General features: G+C 45.5%; 1 protein-coding gene across 1 annotated transcript in view; it reads right to left on the bottom strand.

Annotated features, from left to right (window-relative positions):
- Positions 1-12812, bottom strand: part of KCNH6 (potassium voltage-gated channel subfamily H member 6) — a 41519-nt gene extending 28707 nt beyond the window's left edge. Inside the window, exons 1-4 of the mRNA XM_036757135.1 lie at positions 12737-12812; positions 11764-11994; positions 922-1083; positions 426-637 (exon numbers count right to left, since the gene is read on the bottom strand). Coding sequence (XP_036613030.1) covers positions 426-637; positions 922-1083; positions 11764-11994; positions 12737-12812 — 681 coding nt within the window. The remainder of the gene's footprint in view (positions 1-425; positions 638-921; positions 1084-11763; positions 11995-12736) is intronic.
- Between the last annotated feature and the right edge of the window lie 2335 nt (positions 12813-15147).

Raw genomic sequence — 15147 nt, 5'->3', positions numbered from 1 at the left:
ACTGTCTCACATAATTACTGAATAGCCTGCAGAATCATGACTCCCCAGTTCCCCTTGATACAGACCATAGGCTGCAGTGGACTATAAATTGTTGTCACCAACATGTTGATTTGTTTTGCTTAACTTCTTTGTTACATGGAAGGGTTCTATTAGTGTGGTAGGTCAGGGATGGATGGTGTTGGGAAATGACAGCAGTGTGGACAAAAGAATTAATAAAAAAGAAAAAAAAGAGTGAAGAAAAGAAGACACTGCTCCCGGGTAACCCTTGGTATGCCAGCCCTTTCTCCCCTCCCCTTGGCCAGAGCATGAGTTGCTATGTAGATGCTTTACCTGGAATCCAGGGTGGGTTCTTTCATGTTTGCCCCCTCCCCCACCATCCTCTCCGACAAAGCCCAGACAATGCCTGCCCAGGCTGGCTCCATTACCTGAGTGACCTTCTCTGTGACGTTCTGGGTGCGTTCAACCACTTTGTGTGGGGCGATGATCTCGATCTCAGTGGTAGAACTGGATGGGTGCTTCTCCAGGTTAAACTCCACAAAGTTAAGTGTGAACTGGGGAATTTGGCTGATCGTGCGATATTTGAGCTGGTCGGCCTCAGTTGAAGAGCTTCTTCTACTTAGCTTGCCCCGGGAGCACTCTGAAAGCATTGTATCCATTAGAGCAGGCAATTTCATGGCCAGAAGGGCAGGGCCAGGAGGCTAAGATTCTCTACCCCTTTCCCCACCCCTACAAAAGAAGTTTGCTGGGGAATTTTGCTAGGGGGCTATCTGAGTTCAAGGGCATGGTAGAGTAGGGAAGTGGGACTGCCATGTGCAACATGGGCAGAACAAGGTCACAGGGTGAAGTCATCCCTGGTGTGTAGTGGTACCTCTGCCTCAGACATTCATCTTCCCCTTTACCTCCTCCCCTTGGCTATCTCACCAGAGTTTAGGAAGCCCTGGGACAATAAGTGCCGGGTCAGACTTCGGCTACTGCTCTTGGCCAGGAGCTGCGCCAGATCCTCAAAGTTGAGAATGTACATGATGACGGCTCCTTCTTCATTCTTTATGGGCACCACATCCACCAGGCAGCGGAAGCATGAAGCTGTGGACAACCAAGGAATACAAAGAAGCTGAGGTTACCAGTCCAGCTAGGCCTCCTAAACTTTGAAGCCAGATTCCCAACACAGGGGTTATCCCGGCCTCTGCCCTGCAGTGTGACAGAAAAAGCCAGCTCAGCTTCAGAACTGACATGGCCAGTAGTGGGAGCTCAGGAAGGTGGCTGAGCAAGGCACTCTGATCTCTCTGAGATTCTGGTCCTAACAAAGTCCTAAGGATGGGGATTGGAGAAAAGCAAGGGAACTTCCTTCCTCTCTTTACTCACTTACAAAAGAAGTTGACTTGGGGAATTTGGTCTGAGACAAGTTCAAGAGAGTAAGTAGAGCAGAGAAACAAGGCTATCATCTACAATATACATCCTACAGTCTGAAGTCTCTCAAGGATTGTGGGATCCTGGGCAGAATCCAGGGCCTGGAAGGATGGAAGGTGTATGTTGGGGGTAGGGCTGGGCCCCAGCTCCATGGGTAGTGACAGAGAGAGCCGCTAAGCTGGTCATTAGGGGGCTGAAGTGGCATCAGGGCTTGGGGGGACTGTGCTCAGCTCCAGTGGCTCAGAGCTTAATCTTCAAGGTTTGTTTCTGTTTTAATTAAAATTGAACAGATGGGGATTAGATTAATGCAGTTGGGTGGTTGGGGCAGGGGGAGATTTAGAGTCCCCTGGAACCTCTGGCTGTCCTTTGCTCTTCTCTGTCTCTGTCCTTTCCTTCATTTTCCACCCAAGCATCTCTCTAACCTCTTATCTTGGGTGGTATGCTCTGGAGGTACATATGTCACATTCCTGCTCAAAAATTTTCAAGGGCTCTCTCCTTTGCCTACAAGAGTGCAGATCCCTTATTCCGGCATTCAAGCCCCTCTACAATCTGCCTCTGGCCTACTTTTCCAGCTGTGTCCCTACCACTCCCTCTAACATACACAACAATTCATTTCACAGTTCTAGAGAGTTCCTATCCTCATGGGTCTACACATACCTTTATATAGAGTGGAAAAAGACCTTAGAAATCACCTAGCCTCATCCTCTTATTTTGAAGATGAAGAAACTGAGGCCCAGAGAGGTGTAGTTAAAGCTGAAGACCATATAGGTTGTAAGTAGCAAAGCTCGAACTCAAACTCTGGTCCTCTGACACTCAAACCAGGGCTCTATATCTTAGTATTTCAATGGATCAGCTCTCTTGTCTTCATGAGTACTCCCTTCAACTATATAGATTGCAGCCCCTTCTGTGCAACTATGTCCTCCCATAAAGCCTACACCAGGGTCCACCCAAAGTGCTGGAAGCCTCTAGGCCCTACCTTCTCAATTTATCTTCTTATATCTCTCCTCCCATTCACAACTACACTCTCACAAAAAGCCACCTCCACACATTACTTCCTTCCACTTCCTCTCTTCTCATTTGTTTCCTGACCTTTTGTACTTACTAAGTGCCAGGCATTGTGTTAAACGTTGAGGTTACAAATATAAGCCAAAGGAAGGACAGCCCCTTCCCTCAAAAAGCTTACATTTTAATGGGGGGAAGAAAACATAAAAGGGTGCTGAAAAATGAGAGGTGGGAGAGTAGAGAAGGTGAGCAAGGTGGCAAAATGTGGTGAATGAGAAGCACAGCTGGAGTGGGAATGGAGCATGGCTGGCAGGGCCCATTCCTAAAATGGAGGCCTCCAGAAGGAACTCAGCAATGGGGGAAGAGGATGGCATAGCAGAAGTACATTCCATGTGAAGGCATCCAGCGGCTGAGGAGCATTCCAGGGTAAGAAGGCAGCCGAGTCCTGATAGTGAAATGAGGGAGATCAGAAGGTAAGGCTTCCAAGGCCTCATCACTCAACTGATGCTGCTTTCTCCAAAGTTACCAGCGATTCCTTGGTTGTCAAAATCTGATAGTATTTTCTCAGTCCGTGACACCTCTGCGGTGTCTGATGCTATCGACCACCCTTTCCTCTCTCGGATACCCTCTCTTCTCTGGGTTTTTATGACACTGCTTTCTTGGCCATCTTTCTAATTTTCTGATTATTCCTCAGTTTTCTTTGCTGAATCACCATCCTCTCTATCATGCTCCTTAACTGTGACTGTCCTCCAAAGCTCCGCCCCTGTGCCCTCTCCCACTTGGTGATTTTATCAATGCTTCATTAGCTCTTATGGGATGAATGATCACCTCTGCACAGATAGGAGGCAAGTAGGTGGTAGAATCAATAGTGCCAGGCTTGGAGTCAGGAGGATCCAAGTTCAAATCTGGCCTCAAACATTTATCAGTTGGGTGACCCTGGGCAAGTCACTTAACCTCTGTTTGCCTCATTTTCCTCATCTGTAAAATGAGCTGGAGAAGGAAATGGTGAACTACTCCAGATCTTTGTAAAGAAAACTCCAGATGGGGTCACAAGGCATTGGACATGACTGCAACAACACAAAAACAATAATGTACAGATGATTTCTAATCTATATGTCCAACCCTAGTTTCTCTCCTGAGCTCCTGTCACCTATATTCAACTTTCTATTGGGTATTTCAAACGAGATGTCACATAGGCACCTCAAACTCATCACATCCCAAACAGAATTAATGATTTTCACCTCCCACCACCCCCAAACCCATTTGTCTTCTCAACCCCCCTATTTCTTTTGGGGGTGCTACCATCCTTTCCAGTCACCCAGGTTCCCAAACTTGATGTCATCCTTGACTCCTCACTCTACTTCACTCCACATATCCAGTCAGTTGCTAAACCTTGTTGCTCCTACCTCTACAACATCTCTCACCACTGTCCCCTTCTCTCTACTCATGTGGCAACCACTCTAGTTCAGATTCTCTTCACCTTTCTCCTGGACTACTGCCATAGCCTTTTAATTGGTCCCCTTGCCGCAAGTCTCTCTTGTCTATAATTTATATTCACCTAGCTCCCAAGGGGATTTTCCTAAAGTGCAGAACTGATCAAATCATTCCAGCACTCAATAAACTTCAGTGGCCCCCTACGTCCTCTAAGATTAAATACAATTTTATTATATTGTTTAACCCTTTTGCTATATGGTTTACTATATTTATTTTATGATAATATATATTATATTTATTTATTAGATCATTTAATCCTTAAAGCCTTTTACAACCTGGCCCCAACCTCAGTTTCCCACTTTATCATACATCATTCCCTTTTCTGCACTTTATTGTCCAGTCAGATTATTCTTGTTGCTGTTCCTCACACACAACTCTTCTCCGGTCAACCTGCCTTTCCACTGGATGGATCCCGTGCCCGGAATAGACTCCTCTCCTCTCTGCTCTTAGAATATCCGTTTCCTTCAAAATTCTGCGCGTGCGTTGCCTTCTACATGAAGCCTTTTCCTCATCTGTTCATCAAGAATTTGCCTTGTACTTATTGCATATATACCTATGTATGTTCGTGGTGTACAATAGAATGATAGAACACAAGCCTCCTTGATGGAATGTAAGCTTCTTGAGGGCATTTCTGTCTGTATTTCCCTCCTAACATCCGTGTACCCATGTACCTGGCACATGGTAGGTGCTTCCTAAAACTAGGGGCAGCTAGGTGGCCCCATAGTGCATAGAGAGCCAGCCCTGGAGTCAGGAAGACCCAAGTTCACATCTGGCCTTAGACACTTACTGGCTGTGTGACCCTGGGAAAGTCACTTAACCTCTATTTGCCTCAGTTTCCTCAACTGTAAGATAAAGACGATAACACCAACTACCTCAAGGTTGTAAGGATCAAAGGAGATAATATTTATGAAGTACCTAGCACAGTACCTGGGACATAGTTGGCACTTAATAAATGCTTCTTTCCTCTTTGTGTTCCCAGGAGCCATAGTGTCTGTAAGACTTGGCATCTCTCTAGTGCACACTCCTGCCATGACCTCAAGACACATTGGGCCACTTGGTTACATACAACTAATGTCTAAGGCAGGATTTGAACTCAGGTTTTCCTGACTCCAGGTTCAGTGCTCTATCCTTTGTGCCAGCTTTCTTCTTCCATCCCCAGCTCCCTGGTTCTGGCCAGTATAACTTCTACACATAGCCCAGTGCCTGATTGTGGGGTCTTCACATAGGACAAGCATTTCTTACAACTCAACCCACTTCTCCTTGTATCCTCCCCTACCCTTTCTGCCTGAGCTATATGGCCCTAAGGTATGAGGATGTGGTGCCCACTTGACTATAGAAATCCTCCACTGCATTTGGCTAATAAAATCAGCTATAGTACAGCTTAGTGGAACCATGCCTAGGGTCTGGCAGGAATGGCCAAGCTGCATGGATTTGAGCCATTCTTCTGAGATGCCTTGGTTTCTCCCCTTTTTACTTAGCCTCAGCCCATGGGCACTTGACCAAAGGAAGGGCAGATCCTAGTCCTCAGTTCCTTAGAGCCAACAGCAATGGGGACTCGGAGGTAGAGGGCAGGGCTGGTAGAGAGACAAGATGTATCTGCACTGTGCAGCTAAGCAAACCCAACAGAACAAACCCTTTCCTTTTCTCTCCTCCACTCCCCTTCATCTGACTCCTGTGAGCAATAATCCCTAAGGGCAGATTCCAGACTCCAAAGCCCCAGGTACTCATTCACCAGCTGCTGGGCTTGGCCCCACAGGGAGACATTCACACAAAAGAGCTCAGAGGCAGAATTTTCAGGTCTAAGTCAAAGGGGGCCACTTGCTGCCAGCTCCCTTGATAGCCCAGATCTCTGGGCCTGCCTTGTCTCCCCCGCAACTGGCCTTAGGATAAGCTTTCTGTGCCTACTTACAGTAATTTCATGGAACAGGAGCTGGACAGAGTCAGAACCTTTAAGAAAGTAACTCCCTGCCTCTGTATCATGGTTTCCCTATATGAAAATATGGCTTCCGAGGTCCCTTCTAAATTCTAAACCCCTAAAATTCTGTGATGAAGTTTCTTTTCTATTTTGATGGTCTCTGCTTCTGTGACACCCATTTCTTCAGACACTGAACAACCCGTAGCCAGGGTTAGAATTTTGCCTCTTTCTAAGACCTGTGATTCTGTCCCTTTCTAGTTAAGACAGTGTCAGTTGGGACTGCTTCCTAAGCTTGGGGTCCACAGGAAAAGGTGGAGGACCCTGCCCCAATAAGGAGGTGGTGGTGGAGAGAAGGTGGTTAACTCTATGGCAGTCCTCTTCCCTGGAGTGAGTCTCCTGTGTCTCTGTTGGTGAGTTATAGAATCTGAGAACATTAGCAGAAAGGGACATGAGGCCATTCTGTCACACCCCCTCTCCATTACCCATCTTACATGTGAAGAGACTCAGGCCAGAGAGGTGAAGCAGCTTTTACCTAGGAAAGGCAGCCTGGAATGGGGGGAAAGAGCAATGGTCGGGTTCAAGTTTTATTAATAAACTGGGTGACCTTGGACAAATCATGGCTCTTTCCTGAATTTTAGTTTAATCATCTGTAAAATGAGAGTGTGATTAGATAAAGGAGTTAATTAGTGTGTGAATTAGAATTCAGGCTTCCTGGACCCCAGGTCAGCGCTTTCCTCTCTGTGTTGTTTCTATAATACTCACTCATCAGCAGCAGATGGCAACACAAGCAAGTCCAGGGAGTATATAAATCCTACAGCATTCAACACTGCTCCCACCCCTCACCCCCCACCCCCGCCATTCCCCAACACCTAAGTGGTTCCTGAGAAATGCTCAAACCCAGTACACACAGAATGTATAACTATACGGACACATAGTCACACATATTCACTCCCATAAAGAGTTGCCCAAACAGACCTAGACCCCCAGTTGTATGAATCCGTATCCCAATAGGAAACAGACATGATCGGGATAGAGGGAGAGAGGGAACTTTATTCCAAACTCCTATGATGTTACTTTATCCATGTTTCACACCCCAGACTAACAAGCAACATGGAATTATAGCATATCTGAGCTATAAATAATTGTCCCCTTCATTTTTACAGGAGAGGAAACTGAGACCCAGAGAGAGGAAGGGACATAGTCTATAAGTAGCAGTCGGGATTCAAATACAGTATCTCCAGTATTCTTTCTATTACACCGCACTATCTCCATTTGACTCAAAGTCTGTTATTGCCACATTGGGCTGATCTTTGTCTCAGTTTTCCCAACTATGAAATTAAGCGGCCATCCACTTTAGCTGCAAGTCTTGGTAGCCCCAAGAAGGGACTTAGAGAGCCCTTAGCCCCTCGTCCCTCTCCATTTACCTGGCCTTATTCTTAGCCCTACTCTTGTTTCTCTGTCTGTTCCTGTTTCTCTCCCCAATTTTGGAATAACTCTCCAGGGGATATGGAACTAGCCCCTGACTTCTGCCCCTTCCATCCTCTAATGGGCAGGGGCTCCTTTCTCTTCAATCTAGAGTCAAAAAAATGGCTATCTCAAACCCATTTGCTCAAGCGCTTTCTTCTGTGCCTGCACATCTTCTGTTTTCTCTCTTCCTCTTGTCTTTCTCAGTTCCCTTTTTTCCCCTTTTCCCTCTGCCCCTCCCCTCTGTTGCTCACACCTTTTCCTCGTCCTCGCTCTGTTTTTCCCCCACCCACCTCACTCTGTCTCTCACCCTCTCCTCTCTCAGCCACCTTCCCAACTCTGTGCGAAATGCTCAGAGGTGGAGAAGGTAATAGAAAAACAGAAAAATTGCCACCTAGAAGATGGATTCTTCCCATCCTCCCCCACCTTTGACTTCCTCTGCCAGCTGTGGTACTGGGAGTATGTATTGGACAAAGTATTCTCTAGTATGAGGAGGGAGCCCCTGACTTTGAGAGGGAGATGGTTCTCTCAGAAAAGGACCCTGGTGTTTTTCCTTCCAGATACTCTGTGCCAAGCTAGTCTAGGCCAGGCTGACTGTACTTCCCCTTCTTCCTTCAGGGTTGTTCTGGGATTGTAGGCTCAGTCCATTCTTCTTAAAAGCACCTGGGCAATACAAACCTCTCTCTCTTCCAAATGGAGCTATGACTAATGAGCCTGAAATCTTAGCAGCCATCTGAGTTCTCCCTCTTCCTCCCTACGCCAGGAACAATGTTCTGTCTTCAGCATTGAAGTCCTACACTAGAGGATGACAGTACCCAAAATGCCTTAAAGTCAATAATTTACTCATAGAAGCTTAGGTCTGGAAGGGACCATAGAAGTCATTTTGTCTGACCTCCTCATTTTATAGATAAGGACTCTGAGGCCCAGAAAGAAGATTTCTTCAAGGTTATACAGGAAGTTCTAGAGATTGAGGATTAGAACCCTGACTCCAAGTCTAGTACAATTCTTATTGCAACTCATGAACATCTGAGACCAAATCTTTATCAATGTTTTTAAGATCCTCTAGCCCAAGAGCAAACCTCCCCTCTCTACCTCAGCCTTTCCATTTAGTCTATGACGGTGGTCATAATGGCCATGTCTTTGCTATGACCTTACCCCTTGGGCAGGCCCCAATCTGGACTTGTATCCTGTGGTGCACTGAGTCTTCTGGCAGAGGGGAGGCTTCTGAAGCCACAAACTTCCCTATACCAGGCATGTCTCGAGTAACAGAATTTATTGCCTTGAGTGGGAAAGATCATCTGGTAAGCCTGATTTCTCCCAGATTCCTCTTCTTTCCCCTTACTCTCATCCGGACACCTCTTACCTCCTGGCTTTCTCTCTCTCAATTACTCCACCAGCTTTTCATTAACCCTTTGAGCTTGACATTTTTCTTTTTGTTTCCCTGGGACTGGAAAAGACATGGCCACAGAAGGGTCTCTGAACTTTATCCTCATGCCAAGCTTTGTCAAACTGCCATCTCCTACTGCTTTTCTATGTTACATGGATAAATTTCTGGTTTGAGCCAAGAAAATGGATTGAGGACAAGGAAGGTAAGGATGGAATGCTTTGACCTTGCCTAAGCACTGGTGGAGGGTTCCTAGGAGAAAGGGCTGGCTGATCCCAACTCTTTCCAACAGAACCCCTTTGCATCTATTCCTTCTTCCATCCCCATACCACTCCGTGTCTCCCCACTCTCTATAGGGTTCCTCACTAGTCCTAGAGAGGGCCAAGTGCATGATAAGAGGAGAAGTCTAGGTTTAAAAGGAAAAGGCTGGAGACTAGATTTCCTGAGTCCAATTTTTGGCTTACTGTGTGACCTTTCTTTTACCTTCTGGGTCTTATTTTTTCTAGCTAAACAATGGGAAAGGCAACAAGGTTCTCTGGGAATTGTCAAGGGAACATTCATTTATCTGAAGCCCTAGGGAATGGGGCAGAAAAAAGAGGTTTGTTAATGGTAAATTAGTGTTCTAAACAGCATCATTTTTTCCTATCCCTAGGGTTCCTAGGGTCAAGCTATGAGGAGACATATGGAGGCAAGGTACTGGGGAAGAACACTTTGAACCATCACTATGATGGGGCAATAAATAAAAGGTAAAAGAAGATAGGCTGTATATGAATATGGTAGAAAAAGACCATGTGATCAGAGTAGACCATAAAGAGAATATTAGCTAGCAGAGCCTCAAAACTTTCCCCCTGGGTAATGCTCTAGACTCCATATCATAAACACTTAACTCAGAGCTAGACATCAAGATGCTTCAAGGATTAAAAAATGGAAGAGATCACTACGAGAACTGTGGGGCAGGAAAAGGTTTCGTAGGTACCCAGTTGTATGAGTAGTCGCCTCTTTCCACACCTGGAAAGTCTCCAGAATACCTGGAATGGATTTGGTACACATCTACCTTGAGGCAGAATGGTTAAGATGATATTGGATGTCTTTCTTCCCTCCCTGTTTCAATATTTCCTCAACTTCTTCCAGGTCAGGCTGAGTAGTCTTAGCTGAAAGCCACCATAATCTGTGGGAACATTCTAATTTTATGGAAACATTTATTTCTCACTGCCCTGGGATCTTTCTCATTTCTCTGAGACTCTTTTCATTCCCCCAAGACCCTTTTCACGTCCTCTTCTCCCTTCTTCCTTCCAATCCATGCCAGCTGTTCATTAAGGCAGCAAAAAGCAACTATTCAATCTGAGTCTTATATTTGGGAAAAACGGGCTTCTTATACATGGAGCATAAGTTTATATCATGTCCATAACTTATATTACATATATGGGCCATAGGATTTTATACCTATTATCCAATACACAAAAAACCCCAAAATTTTTCATCAGCAGAAAGAGGAAGTTCAGAGTCCCTTCCTTGAACACATTCCTTAGCCCCAACATATTTCTCCTATGTGCTCTACAGAAGAGGGATTGTGGTATAGTAGAAAGAATACAAGATTAGGAATCAAGAACCCTCAGTTCTAGTCCTGATTCACTATGTTTTCTTGAATGAGCCATTTCCCCTCTCTAGGCCTGTTTTCTCCCCTATAAGACAAGGGAGGTAACCTGGGACTATATGATCTTTAAGGTTCCCTTAAGGTCTGATAGTCTATTCTTCTAAGCTTTGACTCACTCTCAACTCCAACGGGGTAGCTGGGTCCAGGTAGGTGACTAATAGGGTGTGTCATGAAGAGTCTGACTCCCCTCTCCTATGCTGACCTTCTGTCCAAACTTCCTCTATCCCTTCTTGAAGTGCTGACCCCCCCCTTTTTACAGTAATCCACTTTGGGGGCTCTCTGGATCTTAGGGCAAGCAAAAATTAGTCCCCATAACCCTGTTGTGGAAAAGAAGGAAGGGTAAGGTTCTTGCTGGAGTCCCTGGCTTAAGAGTTGAAGCCCATCCCTATTTTATATGGCACCTTCCCAGTAATCCTAGGACACTGGGGATATGATGGAACTTCCAGTTCAGGATCCTAAATTTAGAGCTGAAATGGACCTTACAGACCATCTAGTCCAATTCCCTTACATTACAGGTGAAGAACCAAATCTGAGAGAGTTTTAAGTAACTTGCCCAAGGTCACACAGGTGGTAACTGAGGTGTGATTTGAAGCCAGGTCCTCTCACTAAATCCAGTACAGTTCCTGTCACATCAAACCCAGCTTCTCCTTCCCTCTGCCTGTCTGCACTTACTGAAGCTCTAGGACTGGTGGAGGAGAAGATGAGTGACCTGAGTTCCCTAATCCCTGCCCACGCAGAGGGAGATCAGGGAAAGTTAATTTCTATCCCAGCTGTCTGACATCTGGGGCTGATAGTGTCTGAGGAGAGCAGGCACTTCCTAGGCTTGTCAGTCAGTGGGTTAAAGTTTGATAGGTTGGGAAGTAAAGGCTAGCACCACAAAGAGCCCTGGGATACAGACCTTGAGTACTAGGCAGTCAAGCCCAAATCAGACCAGATGCTTGTGTAAGGTCTGGCCCCATTTCTGACCATGAGGTCTTTCAGCTCTACAGGAGTAGGAAATATATCCATAGATGGCTTGTAGGTTTTTTTTAAGAGCTTGAAAGGACCTTAAAGATCATCTAGCTCAACCCTCTGATTTAGAAGAGGAAGAAACTGAGTCCCATAGAAGGGAAGTAATTTTTCCACTGCCAATTAACTAGAAAGTAGCACAGCTGGGACTTGAACCCAGGTTTTCCAATTCTACATCCAGAGCTTTTTCCACTGTATCTCTATATCCCACAGAATTCATCATCTGGCTGACCCTAGATCTGTGCTCCAAGTCCTCCAACTTGAACATTGATTACCTGGCCCCATCACCCTAAACTCAGTGAAATCTAGAACTGGAGAGAGCCTTAGAGATGATCTAGTTTAATGCTCTCATTTTTACAGAACAGGAACTGAGGTTCAGCATGACCCTACCCTTTCCTCTTCTCCCCTTCACTCCAACCAGAGCCCTGACCTTACCATCTTTTCTGTAATAGAGGATCTCCAGCTTGCATTCCTCAGCACCCAGCAGAGCCTGTGCCAGTTGGGACACAGCACTTGGTAGGGTGTCAGGGCCAGTGAGGAAGTCACAGGTACAGGGTCGCTGCATCACTTCCACTCGGGAATAGCCGAAGAGCTGGCAAAACCCGTCATTGCAATAAATGATGGCGCAGTTCTCTATCTGGGCGTTGGCGATCAGGAACTTTCGACCTAAGAAGTAGGAAGAGGTCAGTGGTTGGGATTGAGGTTGGGGTTAATAAATGGAACATGGGCAAGGGAGTGGAGGATCAAAAATGGGGGGTTTGTGGGTATCAGCCAGGTTGGAATCAATAGGTAGTGAAGAGAAATAAGTGTCAGGGACTGATAGAAAGAGGGTGGGGAGCAGGAATGAAGAGTTTGTTAGGGAAGAGGAATGTGGAAGCGATAGGCTCCCTCAGAGGGGCTGATTCACAACAGGTTCTGAGAAAAGAAGAAAGCGGACGGGGACAGGACAAAGGTACTGTTCTTGTGCATGATGCCTGCTGAATAATAAATATTTGTTGAATTGAATTATAACAGATTAAATTTTGTTCAATGGAAAAAACAAAAAACAAAACACCAATTGAGCAGAGAAAGGAGAGTCCTGTTTATTTACTCTCCACACCTGGGGAAAGAGCTTAGGGATGATAGTGCATAGAGAAACAGGATAGGTTGCTGGTAGGTTGATGTGGGGGTTTCAGGAACCTGAAACAGGAAGCATCCCACCTGTGCCCCCTCCCACTCAGTTGGAAGAGTTGTAGAGAGCACCCCAGAACACAGAACAATCCTCTCCTGCTCTCCTCTTTTCACTGTTCTTCATCTTTTGGAACTTTCCCAGACTCTTTATCCTTTTTGATTCTTCCGGACCCCAAACCCTCCACCCTTCCAGAAGACCCATCTACCCTCGCAGGTTCACCTATTCTCACACACTTACTCTGGCCCTCGAATTTTCGAATGATTGTGTCCAAGTAAGTATTCTGGGGCGCCACATGCCCCCTTCGAATCGGCATCCTTTGACTGCATGGGCCCAGGAGCCCGGAATCCCGATCCTTCGACCCGTGGCTCTCAGACCGGCTGCTAGCTTTGCAGATTCCCGGAGTTTGGTGGATGCCGTCTCCGAGGGGAGAGCTCTCCCCACGCCCGTCAAGGCGCAGGGGAGCTGCGGGCTTTAACCTCCACCCGCAGCTCCCCTGAGATCCCTCTGGGTTAGTCCCACTTTACTACCCACACCAGAGGCTGAAGACGGAGAGGATACCAAGACCCCGGGAGCTGTCCCTATCACGGTGCTGAAAGGAGGAGCTTGGGTGGGAGAAGGGGCAGGATTTGTGGGCGGGGCTTTTTGGTGGGAGGCTATCGGGAAAGGGTTCAGGGTATGTATGTATTTCCTTCCCAGCCCCGCCCCATTAAGCATAATGCTTTTATGGTCCTTCTGGATCTGTGTCGACCAGTCTCTGATACTTCACCTCTCAGGACAGGTTTTTGAGCAAAATGGAGAAAGATAGGTTGGGGAAGGACCAGTAGCTCACAGAACCTTTGAATGTCAGAGTTGAAAGGGATCTTAGAGATAATCTAGTCTTCTCTCTTCATTTCAAAAGAAAGGAAATAGGCCTAGAAAATGATTTGCCCATGGTCAAACAACAGTCAGTAGTGAAGTTGGAATTGTAATAATAGTTCATCTAGTGCTTTTCTTCACAGCAACCCTGTATTTGTAAGTTAGTTTCTGTATCTATAAAATGATGTTGGTGGATTAAATGGTCTCTAAAGTTTCTTGTAGCTTGAAATTCTAGAGGTAGAGGGTGAGGTCCTTCCTCCTTTGTCCAGCAGCATTTCACCATCTAAGCTATGATCCTCTCCCACAAACCTACCCTTTGTTGAATACCTTGGGATTATTTGGGTGAAAGATGGAGTTCAATACATGCAAACAGAGCAAAGAGAGAGACAAAAGATTCAGATTATAGATAGTCCTGGGACTTCCATCCAACCCCCTCATTTTACAAACATGGAAATTAAATCTCAGAGAGATTGAGTGACTACTCACACAGGTGCCAAGTGGCAAAGCCAAAAATTAAATCCATGTTCATTGATTCTAAATTCAGTACTCTCACCACTTCTCCCAAAGGAACTTACATTCTTATTATATCAAAGCAAGAATAACATCAAATTAGCCTATGAAAAAGGCAAAATAATTTTTTAAAAAATTCAACAGACTGAAAACATAAGTGTTGAAGTATAAAGAAATTGTCAGAAGAGAGTAAGATTAATCTGAAAAAGATTTTTAGAAGCAATCAGTTTTTAGCACGGTAAAGTTTTGAGGGGAGATAAAAGATTCGGGGGTGGGCAGGCAAAAGGGGAATTTCTTGTGATGGGAATTACCCTAAGCAAAGGCATAGATACAAATGATGATGTTGTGGGCAGGCAATAGCAAGAAGATTGTTTAAAAAATGGAGGTGCTGGTCTGGAGAATTGGAGGTGATAATGGAGAGATAAAGGGTCACTTAATGGAGGATCCTGAATGTCAGTGTGACAGTTGTGCAATGTATATGCCACACTGGAGGCCATCTCCACTTATCCTGATCTAGTTCTTGTCACTGGACCCAGATGGCTCCAGGAGGAGAAAGTGAGACTGCTGACTTTGCACAGCCCTCCCTTACTTAAATCCAATTCAATTGCAAGTCATGGCGTCTCCTTCCTGATGTCATAATCCTCTTTGAGAATGAAGGACAAACAACAACATGTTGCCCCGCCATGAAACACTTAGGGCATTGTCATAGGAGCACTGCAGTACTGAGTGGTCCAAATTAGCTACTGTGCTGCCTTCCTTAACCCTATAGAAAGGCCCTGTGTGTTCTGCTAATTAGTCATAGAATGCAGTGTATGTAAATTCTTTACCAGGTAGTGCTCTCCTTGAGCTACCAGCCCAGTAGCCCCTTCAGTTCATTTTTGGTGAATGCATGTTAGTCTCCCAAGAGGCCCCCCATTGGCCACTAGAGAGCACTGAGCCTGCAATCACTTCTACTCACCTTGTTCCCTCCCTCTCTTTGTCTCCTTGCCCCCCTCCCCCGCATTTTCACAGCATTAAGTGGAATGCTAGCCAACTAAGTCATATAAACTAGGGGATTATTTGAAATATTTGCTTTCAATGATTAAAATGGGAAATTGATGGTTGTAACCCCATCTTACACCTGGAATCTTTTACCAAATTACCTCCCACATTTACATAAACAGTAGTCACATGGTTTATTGAGCAAAACACACATAAAAGGGAATATGTTAAGTACTCTTACACAAAGCCCCACAATCATCTCTTTTTTTTCCAGTTCCCTTTTTTCTTTTTTTTTAATTAAT

The sequence above is a fragment of the Trichosurus vulpecula genome, chromosome 4 (assembly GCF_011100635.1).
Source record: "Trichosurus vulpecula isolate mTriVul1 chromosome 4, mTriVul1.pri, whole genome shotgun sequence".
Classification (NCBI taxonomy): Eukaryota; Metazoa; Chordata; class Mammalia; order Diprotodontia; family Phalangeridae; genus Trichosurus; species Trichosurus vulpecula.
Note: the sequence above shows the minus strand (reverse complement) of the source record. Positions and strands in the feature narration are given on the sequence as shown.